Source organism: Anoplolepis gracilipes, chromosome 15 (assembly GCF_047496725.1).
Source record: "Anoplolepis gracilipes chromosome 15, ASM4749672v1, whole genome shotgun sequence".
Taxonomy (NCBI): domain Eukaryota; kingdom Metazoa; phylum Arthropoda; class Insecta; order Hymenoptera; family Formicidae; genus Anoplolepis; species Anoplolepis gracilipes.
Genome location: NC_132984.1, coordinates 2678820 through 2691398, shown reverse-complemented (window position 1 = coordinate 2691398; position 12579 = coordinate 2678820). Strand labels below are relative to the sequence as shown.

At 35.2% G+C, this 12579-nt stretch overlaps 1 protein-coding gene across 3 annotated transcripts in view; it reads left to right on the top strand.

Annotated features, from left to right (window-relative positions):
* Positions 1 to 12579, top strand: part of Sk (small conductance calcium-activated potassium channel) — a 132326-nt gene that overhangs the window by 35629 nt on the left and 84118 nt on the right. For all 3 annotated transcript variants that reach the window (XM_072907228.1, XM_072907226.1, XM_072907227.1), the window contains exon 2: positions 11901 to 12438. In XM_072907228.1, coding sequence (XP_072763329.1) covers positions 11945 to 12438 — 494 coding nt within the window. In that variant the 5' untranslated portion in view covers positions 11901 to 11944. The remainder of the gene's footprint in view (positions 1 to 11900; positions 12439 to 12579) is intronic.

Genomic DNA, 12579 nt, shown 5'->3' with positions numbered 1-12579 from the left:
GATCATCTATTTTTATACACGCCGGTCCAGGATCCGGATGATAAAGCACTCTTGGAACTTTGCATCCCTTCCCCTATTTATAAACCCGGATTTGGCATCGTCAAGGCGAACGATGGACGCTGGTTCCATCCGCGGTGTTGTAAATCTGATTAAAAAAAAAAATTTCGTATTTGCGTGTTGATTCGCTTTGCGCAAGCATCGCTCGCGAAAAGATGTAATGTATGTTAATTTAAATGAATAAGAGAAATTAACTGTCATGTTCGCTCTCTATGTTAAATTTTACAAATTTGCATCTTAAGCGCAAGAATGTAAAAATATGCAAATAGAAATAAATAGCAATTTAAAATTTATTTAATTTATTGAAATTTATTATAGTAGATTAAATATTATAAATATATATTTATATTAATTTTTGCGAAATGCAGATGTTAACAATAAAAGCTTTTTTATTTTTATTCTCTTGTTACGTGAAAGAAAATTTATTATAAGTAATTTGAAAATCGAACTCAATTCTCTCGAAAACATATCTGCTTTCATTAATTTAGATGTTTATAAGACATTTTCATATATTTGCGCATATTTTATGAAATTTATTAGAAAATTTGATTGATTTTTTTCTCTCTCTCTCTCTCTCTCTTTCTTTTTTCATGTACCATCAGAGAGAATCTAATTTTTGCGGAAAATTTACCGTTATAAAACGCGCGGTGTAAGATGACCTGGTTCGGCACGACTATCCAGCAAAATCCTCGGTGTATTAATTAGTCAGCAAAGCTGACGTATATATACTGTGTACACTACATTACGACTGCCGTGCGATCGATCGCTCCGCATGGAGTACGCGTCGCGATAACGTACACTTTGTCTCGCTGCATTACGCTCGTCGATAGATAGACGCAATTACGTTATCACGGTGTTGTTGGCTTCTCATCGAATCGATTTGATCGGACGATGATATAGATTAAAGATTTCCGGTCAAGTTTTTTTCAATGTTGCATTGAACGCAAGGCTGGAAAATTGTCGAGGTTCATAAAAGTCGTTAGAGAAGGCATATTATTATTATTGATAATTTATTTTGCATAATTTGAATTTTATTCCTCGACTTTCACGCAATTATAAAATTTATTTATAAACAAGGATCATGCACAGTAAAAAATTGTGCGTCGATATGTTAAAATTTTCTTGTCTTTTGATTACTACTTTAATGTAAAATTAACATACAGCTGATATGCTGATTATTTTCATATGTTACATTTATAACTTGACACTTTGTGTTGTATGTCTCTTAGAAATGGAATATTATTGTGAGTGCTTTTAACAATCGTTTCAAACAATCAACATGTTTTAAAATTAAATTAACATTCTAAGAAAAGTTAAAATAAATCTTTAAATAATCATGAACTTTAAAATGTTCTCTATCAACATTTCTTACAATTTATTGTAACTACTCTTTCATGTAGTTTTTAATTAATTTATATTATTTTTACATGACACTTAAAATCACAATAACAAAAATAAATGTAAAGTTTTGTATGAATTACTTAACAGTTTTATTTTGTCAATAAGTAACGCACAATAAATGAGTTATTTTAACTTAAAATTTAGAGTGGACTTTCTGGGAGATGCAAAAAAATATTAAAATTAACGTTTTATTTTTTACTGTGTATGTATAGTTAAAAAACGAGCTTAAGATGCGGAAGACTTGAAATTTACGAATTTAAAAGGATCCGAAGACAATTCACGAATTTCCACTAAAAATGTGCAAATTTTAACGATATGTTATAACAAACAAGCAAGTTTCGAGAGTGCAAATACTTTTGATGGTTTTTTTGATGTGACTTATAGCGGAGGAAAATTGATGTAATTCCAAGCCGAACATTTATCTGCTTGATTCGAATATTTCTGTCAATTCCGCATTAGAGGTGAGCGGAATCATCCGAGAATCGAACGGTCGCGTTTATAATGCTTTAAACGCGACTCACCGGTTTGTCGCTTATCGTTAAGCGATGTCAGTTTCTGCGTCAGTTGGCGTCCATAGTTATTTAAAGGCATCGCGTCTGAGTGCTCCCGAAATAGTGTGACGTGGCTGACGTGGTTTGCGAGGCATCGGTACGAGCGGTTCATGTAAAGAGAGTGCAATATTCAATTTTACCGTCTATTTCAACGAAAAGTTCAATTATTGCAAAATTAATATAGGCTGAATGGATATTAAACGTTATTAGATATACGCCTTCTGGTCAGAATCGCTTTAATTATTTTACATCAAAGATCATTGAATATTATAATAATTTTTTAAAATCTACATTTTTTCAGCTACATACATATGTAACTGTATAAAGGAGAAACTTGTCAGTTCCAGCTTTCTTTATTTCCCTCTTATTTGCGAAAGTTCCAAAATAGATGAGAGTAAATGACACAATATTCAATTTCCCCGACATTTAGCCGCGCTATTTTGGATTTCGCTTACGAGTTAATGAGAATGACTTCCTAGTGACAAGAACGTTCCACGTGCGTTCATTCGTTCTTATTACAGCTGGATATTCCCGGCGCCAAATGAGAATCGACCCGGACATTAATCCGCTCGATTATTGCGTCTCGAGCGCGGGAGGGGGAGGAAGTAGAGAAGAGATTCTATTGTAACATATTCGATTTGGTTAGAGTCGGCAACTCAGAGATTAGGGGTCTTCGAGAAATTTGAATTGAACGAGAAAAATGATCCGTCAAAGTTGCTTTTAATCACTTAGAGCGGCAGATATTGAATCCTTTCATGTTTTGCACGATTTCGCTGGGTCATGTTGTAGCGGCCATGTTCGCGAGAACGCTCTTTGCTAACTTTTAGCGATCTGCAAATCGATGATAAAAAATTCCACTCTCAAAAGGACGTTTATGTGTTGAATTTCGCAAACTTTTACGCGGTTTCGTGTCGATTCAAGTCTATCACGCTCGAAGTAAGTTTGGTAAAAGAAAGTTTTTTTCATACATGTTTTGCTTCAATCTGGTTCGGACAATGGAATGGCGCGTTGGATACAACCGTTTTTATTTAATCAAACGAAATGAAAAAGTTCCTTACATCATTTCGTTTGATTGCTTTTAATTTTGAAAACACAAGGTTGTTTCGAAATATGCGCGATCGCCGAATGATCACTGAAAATATTATATTCTCATCTTACGAGTATTTTATTTTATATTATTTTCTCTAAAATAAGCGTCAAAAGGATCCTTTTAAGAGAGAAATTCTCTAAAGACTAAAATAGATATTCCTAACATATAAGAATATATACTGAATGAGGTATTTCTTTTATTAGATTATTTAATATTTAGGATTATTAATCCCAATGATAACAAAAAGCAATTTTACAAATGGACATTTTTTGCTATTTATTAAAACTTTGACAAGTTAAATACACAATTTTCATTTAATTTATAAATAAGATATTTGAAAAGAATATATATAAAAAAGAAAATATATTTTTATATATTAGAAATATCTATTAACAAGACTTATAAAGTATACGTTCGGGAATAAAATTTTTTCAGTGATTTAACAGATCTTTGCGTAGACTTCTATATGTTTTCTTCGTAGAAGAGCGGCGAGAATATTTCGCGGTCAAACTTTGATCGCAATATGTCGCAAATAAAGCGCCAATTTGTCGCGTTCCAGGAAAGGTCTATTCACGGACTCTTGTAATTTCCCACAAGAACAGCGTACAAAGATCCGCGCAAATAACTTGGTTGCAATGGCTCTACTACTGTATTCGTCTGTGTCAAGATCGCGCCGGGAGTTTCTACTTGTTCGCGCCCTCTCATAAGGGGCACTCGTCCTCCACATTGTACCCTCTCCTTCATTCCATCAGGACCTCTCGACCTTACTGCACTTGAAATCACCCTCCTCGTATTTTTGCCCTCGCCAAGTACGTGCCATAACAAGACAAGGCAGTGAGACCGAGTGCATGCGACCGGACAACCTCGAGAGCCATAGTCGTTCGAAAAATAAGGCCGACCAATCACGATGGCGCAGCCCCTTACGTGATCTTTTCCTCGCGGTTAAATATTGACAAGCTACAAGAATATTGGTTCTTACAGGACGCGATGACGCGATTTATTAGATCGGTAAAACAAATTAAGTTGACCTCGGATATTGATCGATCACTTCGACGAGGATTGATTTAAGGAAAATTGAACCGAGTTATGTATATATGCGTAAAGGGAATCTAGAATTTAGGAAATTAATTTATGATATGGAAACAGACGGGAGAACATCTGAATCGACATGATGGTTCTTTATACAGTGAATCCAAAAAATAGAAATTGCGAATAGATGAATAAGAGAACTGAGAAAACTGATTGTGAGCTAATAACCTACTGTTTTTTTTTGTATTATTCCATTGAATGAGGTTCATTCTTCTTTGTATTTTACTGTGTCCTTTTTTAACTATAAGAACCCCTACTTATGAAGCGTGAAGTGCACCTTTGTGATGTCACGCCTCGTAAAGTGATACTTTCTCTAAAGCCATTCTGGCACCTTAACAAGATATTATATGATGTAATTAAAGTAGCACATTCCTTATGGAAGAATATTTATGTTGAGTTACAGATAGTTATACCTATATATCAATATAATTTGTTAAAAAATAAATTTATAATCAATTTTTTTCAAGTTAAAAATTGAAAAGTTTTGCAATGTTAATTTTACAATTATGAAAATACAATCATGTTAGAATATTCAACTTTTATATCTCAAATAATTAGACTTGAAAACACTAAACTCTGATAAAATTTTGTAAAATATGGAACGAGAAGAGAAACAGGATATTATTTTATTCCTTCATTAATTATATGCAAATTAAAGCTTTTTATTGCCTTTCTGAGAACTCCGAGTATAGAGTTTCGTCTGGTTGTGATAAAAAAACAGAATTATACAACATACATACATAAACATCGAAGCTTAGGTTTATTTTGAAAATACGGCGAACAAGGGCGTTGCTAGGCGGTTATAGTGATCTCGTGGATCCAATTGTCGAGGGTTAAACGATGGCACAGATGAACTCGAGAAGCTGCGATCGTAATCATGTGCGACGGCACATGAATAAAGCAAACGTGTGCTAATGAGCGCCGACAGGAATAAAGCAAGCAAGAAATCTCCAACTAGAGGATTCATGAATATTAATAATGATGCCTCGATTTATCATTCGGCGAGATTTAAAAGCGACATAAAAATTTTTTTTTTTTTTTATTTTTTTTTATTTTATAATCTCAGAAAATCCAGATATATTTCTCGCTTGTATTCTTTCAAACTTAAAATAGCAAACAATAATATAGAAAAAAAAAATAAACTCATAATACCTAATATTAATAATAGTATTTATTTGACATTAAAGAGTCTCTTCTAAGCTCGACCGAATTAGCGATTTAAAACGGATTTAATACGTCTGTCTGGCAGATGTTCCCATCTGTTTCTCACGGTCACTTTGGAGATTTTAATGGCTACGGACGTGACATGTTCAATGAGTTGCCAAACTCTTAGACGCGTAACACGTCTCTATATCCTATTAACTCTTGAACTTGAGTTCGAAGATGTACCGGTTGAATTCAAGATAGTCCAGCACATTTGAAATTTTTATCACGTCACGAGAACTTTAATGTTCTTCAAATAAAGTTTGAAAGTTTCTCGACTAGTTTGTAAGAATGCTGATTGAGATGTTCAGCAAAATTTACATCACGCTAATCGGAGGAATATGGAATCTTTATTTTAAACTTATTTCTTGATGTTTCGCAAAAAGTAATTAAGCATGATATCCATCTTCTTTTTTAAATAATGATCATTATTAATCTTTTTGTTGCAATATTATTGTGTCGCGATTGTCGCCAATTATCTAATTTTATCTTATTATTTTTTTAATAATTAATTTATTATTAATTTAATATTAATATAATATAATCAATTTAATATCAATATCGTCTTGAAGTTATTTCTTAATGTTTTTTCGCGAAAAAGTTTATTAAGCATGGCATCTATCTTTTACAAATAAGTTATTATTAATCTTTTTGTTGCAAGATTATTGTGTCGCGATTATTTTTAATTATCTAGTTTTATCTTATTTTAATATGATTAATTTATTATTAATTTAACATTAATATATCAATTTAATAATATAAATTTGTGTTACAAGAAAGAATCGTACTATGTCAAAGAATGATTATCTTATGTAATTTTATCAATATTATGAATAATCAATTTACTATTTATTAATTTAATATTAATATAATATAATTAATTTAATAATATAAATTTGTGTTACAAGAAAACATCATACTGTTAACAATCCAAAGGTAAAAATTTGTGAGACAGATTGAAAAATAAAAACTTGAGAAATCATAAAATAAACAGTAATATCGATGGAAAGACGAGAAGAACTCACTACTCGTAGCAGTCGGGTTCATACTTGGATACCGTTATAGCCGGCACGTGCGGTAAACTGTGCATAACATGAAACGACTACGGTAAAGGGGACGCATAAAACGCCGACGGTTGGCCGTCAATTGTCCGTCATAACTCTGGTGAAACGTGTGCGGGCTCCATTTTACGTTGTACTACTTGACGCGGCTCGTTTTATAGAATCGTAACGTGACCGGTTCGTGACCGGTTTGCGACCGGTCGTCGCGCGGAAATGACTGACACTTTAATTCCCGGTTAATCCCGCGGAGAAATAGATTCGATATAGGTCGACGCGCGGCTCGTGTGATAGTTTTAAGGAGACTAGGCTGATTTATTGCGAGCGTTGCATAGGGTCGCGTCACGCGACTCCGCGACCCATAAAGGGAAACGCGGGATGTCGGCAATTTTTTTCCCCCTTTGACGCGACACACAAACGACGTGTGTACGACGTGTTTAAATGTGCGATAGATTATTTTTTGCATAACTCAATTTTTTTTTTCTTTGACAAAAAACCCGGTAACGGTTTCTGTTTTATTAAAAAAGGCGGATATTGAGTTTTTTCTCTTTCTCTCTCTCTTTCTCTCTCTCTTTTTTTTTTTTTTTTTTTTTTTTTTTTTTTTAAGTTAAATTTCATGAAAATACAGTAGTTTTGAATTTTATCAATTTTCTCTCTCTCGCTCTCTTTCTCTTTCTTTACAATGAAACGTGTCGTTCATCCGAGAAATTTATACGTTTCACAGCAAGTTCGCTCGCAATGTTATCTCAAGTTTAACCTTTTGAAGTTAAACTACCCTATAGTAGTTTTCTTTATCTACTCAACCTTGCTCATATTTATCGTTTGCCTTTATGCGCACGCTGCCTAAGGGCCCGCGATAATATTACAACACATGCACATACGACAGTGGTGGTCGACGGGCGGATGTCCTTTTCTTCCGCTTTGTACTATTTGCCAACGGTGACGACAACCAAAAGATTCAACCCGATTAGATAACGAAGCGTGCATCCAACGTGTACCAGGTGGTCTGGACTGGGACAAACTACGTCGATGAAATTGATGCGCGATGTCCGATTGTATATTCGTTGTCAGATCGCGCTGTCAGCGATCATTGTTCGAGTTGGTCTGTCCATGATTGCGAGACAAAATAGTAAAGAAAAGTGTATGCTTTTTGAAAGCATAAAAGAGGAAGAGCAGATTATTATAGACTTTTTTTTTTTTTTTTACGTGGAATAAATTTTAAAGTATAATACCGAAAGATTGAAGGGAAACCAAGCTTATTTTATTTTAATGCGAGACTGATTATTCAAAGTAAATAGGGTCGGCCACCGTCAGACGCTCTTTGTTAAACTCGACCAATTTTATACCGACGACTTTAACATCGATTTTCTAATATCGAAGGCATTTTAATGAGTTGAATAGAACTCTAAATTTGTTCTTATTTTTTTCTTCTTTCACTCGAGCTTTCTTATTACTATTAAACAAACACTTACAAACGTCCGCGATCGGAATGAAAGGGTGAAACTAACGCGACAAATTCCACCTTGTTAACGGGTCGCAACCATCGACTGTATAAATTACTACACTTTCTCTCTCTCTCTCTTCTGTGCTCTCTAATTACGAGGCCGGAGGCGACTCTAACGAGTTCGCGAGCGACGCTCGTGATCACTTTCATAAAGTCACTCGACTTTATTCCACAGGGAATCAAAACGCGGAGCGCGCGCGTGTTCGCGTGCTAGAATCATCCTGCCATCTATCTATCTGGTGTCTCATTTCATCCAAACGACACAATGGAAAGTGCATGCTTGTGCTCTCTTTTCGTATGAAACACCCAAGAGCCTTCGTTTAACCTATAGATTACATGACCCACCTTACGTATGAAAATATAACGCGAGTCATCGCGATATATTCGTTCATTCAATTATTCACGCTTATGTCCTCCTGAGGGACCTTAGGCTACACTTTTAACACGATGGAAGAGGCAAGAACTTGATGAATTTTGTTATAAAATGTTGAGATATTGAAGAAATTTATGGACGTTGTATGAAAAGGGGCGTGGTCTTAATTAATCTAAATTAAACATTACTCATTATTTATAATTTTTTTTTTCCAACAAACTGCTTAGATCTCGTATCACTTATACCGGTTAAAAATACGATACCAATAAATACAAACGACTGTGCATTAAACTGCCTACTCTGAAATTATCAATTTGTCTCCATGTCACTTTACGCTCAATGTAGTTTATCTTAGAGAAGGATATACTACATATTTTCAATAACGCTTCAATAACGCGAAAATGACGAAAAGTGTATCCGGAGAGAAATATTCTATCTGTGTCCCGGGTAGGTGTGTCGACCGGTCTCGACCTCTCACCTTTTCCCGCGACGGAGATGACGACCTCACCTGTATTTCGACGGCGAAAAATTACTCGACGAGTTCCAGGGAGCACTATAAGGACTCTCGAGGATGAAGTAGCGAGCGAGGAGTTGCGAAAGAGGCGGGGGGAAGGGGGAGGGGGTCGCTGAAAAATTGAACAGACGAAGACGTAGAAGGGCATAAGTTTCCTACGTAGCTCTCGCACGAGTTGCGTGGCTTTTTCTTATCCCATGTTTTATGAACCACTTTCACACGTGTAAGAGACAACACGCTGGGGTCGCTCGCGGGGAATCGGACATTGATCCGGGGAGAACTTAAACTTTGCTTTCTTCTCCTGCGCATACTAAGTATTTGTTTCTTATTCTACACGTTGAATGTACACGGACATATCTTGAATATAATAAAGACATGAGCCGCGTAAATTATTGTTTTAGTTTAAAAACAGCGTTGAAACAAGAGGTTGCAAATGTCAAAATTTAAATTAAAATATAGGGTATAAGAAATTAGACGCTTATATTCTCAATTATTGATTGGCTTTTTTTTTTTTTTTTTTTTTTTTTTTTACTTCAAATCGTAAATATTAAATAAACAGAAATATATAGTCATATAGCGTTAAATGTGTGCTGATGAGTTTGTTATTAATTTACTTATTTAAACAAACTACGCACATGTTTTACAAGATGTTTTTCTTATCCTCAGTTGGTTAATTTGGAATTATCTTGGTGTTTATGTTCCGCTGACGATGAAAGACTTTGGCGACGCAACAATGTTTTAAATTAAGTTGAAAAGAATGTTAGATCTTGCGAGACACAAGGCAAACTTATGTGGAGGATGTGACTTTAATAAAGGTAGTCGCCTTTTATGATCGCTCTTAACGTCAGTCGTAATCTTGCTTGTACAATCGTTCGCTTTATATGCTTAACGATCATTTAATTGCGCTAATGTGGTTTTTATGCGATCGTGCTCCGTCCACGAAATTACTCTAATAACGATCCAATTTTACGATTCGAGATCCAATTTTCCACAGGTGTTAAGACAAAATGTTTTTCTTGCACGTGAAAAAGTGTCTGCGAAGTTGACGGTTTACTTGTTAGATTAGCCAGGCGTAAAATTGAGTCAACAAGAAGACGAACAGAATTGTTACGAATGCTAGAAGCTGTGTGAATTTATTATCAAGTGCAGACGCAACTCTCTGTTAGTAGAGACAACTTTACTTTGCAATTTCTTAGTCACACCACTTTGCAGCAGTTATCTTCCGATAAAAGTTGAATGCGGGACCGTCAATTTTTGGCATCCGAATGCAACGTGAAACTTACTAAAGCGAAATGCATTTAATATTGATTTGCATATCGACTTTATTTAGTTCTCGTGTTTAATTCAGATTGACCTCGACGCAACGTCCGGAGTAAATAAATAATATGATAAAGCCCCGTTTATATCGTCTCTCGTTCCGTTTATTCCGCGCTCCAAATAAATCACCGGCTATGTGTTAAATGGCCTATGATGTTAGTAGTTTGGCAAATCTTGCGGTATGCCGCCGACGGTGCATCTCACGTCGGAAATCTCGAAAGGCCACAAATCGGGCCTGGCACGGCCATCGTTTGCGGTCGATACTCTCGAAACACTTTCGGTAGGTGATACTCGAGATCGAAATTTACCGCGAGTACCATTCGGCGACAGCTCGGAAACCGATATTCACGTAGATATCTCTCCAACTTGTGCTTCGCCATTATTTCGGTTGATATATAGCGTAAGGACACGATCCCCTAGGGGGGGGGGGGACCAAATTCCAAATTTTACAGTTTGAAAGTGAAGCGAACAATAATCTGTATATGAAACCAAGAATGAAATTGATCAAACAAATCAAACACTGAAAAAATTGTATTCTCAAAATGTATACTTTATAAGCCCTCTTAATGAATATAGTATCTTATTTATAAATTAAGTAAAAATTGCATATTTAAAATTGATCAAAGTTTTTATAAATAGTAAACGTCTCTATTTGTAAAACTGTTTTTTTTTTTTTTTTTTTTTATCATTCGAATTAAGAATCTTAAGTGTTAAATAATAGAACGGTAAGAAAATATTCTATTCAGAATATATTTTTACATAGAGACTAATAGTAGATATTATAAAGATACGTGAAATATTCTTAAGATAAGAATATAATTTTTTCACTAGTGAAAAAAACAATTATAAAATCAATTTACGATTTTATTAAATGTTTGCGAAAGTTTTCTTTCTGCTTTTCCTGCATACTCTGTGTAATAAGTAAGGAAATATTATAATCAGGATTTATTATTCTTATTTGTAATCTTGAATTATACATTGAAAAATTATATTTTTCTCTTTAGAATATTTTACTTATCTTTATAATATCTTCCCCTAAAATAAGCGCCACAAAAATTTAAAGAATGGAATAAGCTCAGATATTTTTAATATGTAAACATATATATTATATTAAATGGGATAGATTTCTTATTATTATATTATTTAATATTTGAGTTTATTAATTCCAATGATAAAAAAAACAGTTTTACGAATGGAACATTTGTTATTTAAACTGCTTTATTTATATTATATATATTACGTAATATGTTGCTATTAAAATTTTGACGAGATTAACTCTTATTCCGTCTTGTGAATTATTTTTGTTCATGATTTTTTTATTAACAGCGTCAATTTCTCGAAAACAAATAATCATAAAAAATTATATTTAAGTAAGTTATTTTTTAAATTTGTTATTCCAGTCTTTATTTAGAATAAGGATCAAAAAAGATATATAAATTTTTTCAGATTTTTTAAAAACATTTTTCTATATTAATAAACTTTATCGAAAATACACCTGTACGGTTAAAACGTGCACAAAAGAACAGTGCGGAGTAAGGATCAAATATACAATTTTTATTCAATTCATAAATAACATATAAGATAAAAAGTATTACATAAAAAAGAAAATATCCTATTCATTAAAAATATTTATTAAGAAGATTAAAGTATATATTTGGAGAATATATTTTTTTTCGACGCGTGTATCTGATATTTCATCAGAATTCGAGATGATTAAAGACCTCGCGTCCTCGTCTGTTTCAGGGGATGGCGACGTAACGTAGCGGCGGATTACTAGCCGGCACGAGATGAACACGAACGGAAACGCGGTTGCGCAGGAAGATGGTGCCGGTACCGATTACGGCGGTAACGAGGAGACGGCGGCGCTGCTCGGCAGGCCGCCGCCGCCGCCGGTCGTGGTGGCCGCGGCGTCTCAGGGCAAGCCGGTGCTGACGCGGCAGGATCGGGCTACCTTCCTGGTCGCCTCGCCGCAACTGTCCGTGTCCGGGCTCGGCGGCTCCGAGGAGAGCGGCACCAACGAGGATCCGGCCACCAGATCGGTACCGGACATCGAGCTTCACTGCCGGCTCGATGGCGAGCCGCAGCCGTCGCCGCCGCCGCCGCCCCCGCCGCAGATTCAGCAACCCCCGCAGCAGCAGCAACAGTCGCAGCTACAGGCGCAGCTACCGACGTCCTACAGCACCCGCTCGTCCAGGCAGTCGCATCAGTACAGATGTAGATGCGACCGAAGGGACTCCCTCGCGCCCACCTCTGCCCTTCACTTGGCCCGCAGTGTCTCCAGGTAAGATAAAAAGAATGACGCAATTTTCATTAGAAGAAGTGAGTGAGTAAGGCAAAAATGAAGTATGTAAACACCATGTTCTTTGTTATAAAAGTAAATGAAATAAAGGCCGGACAGAAAGAAAGTAAAGTAAAATATAAC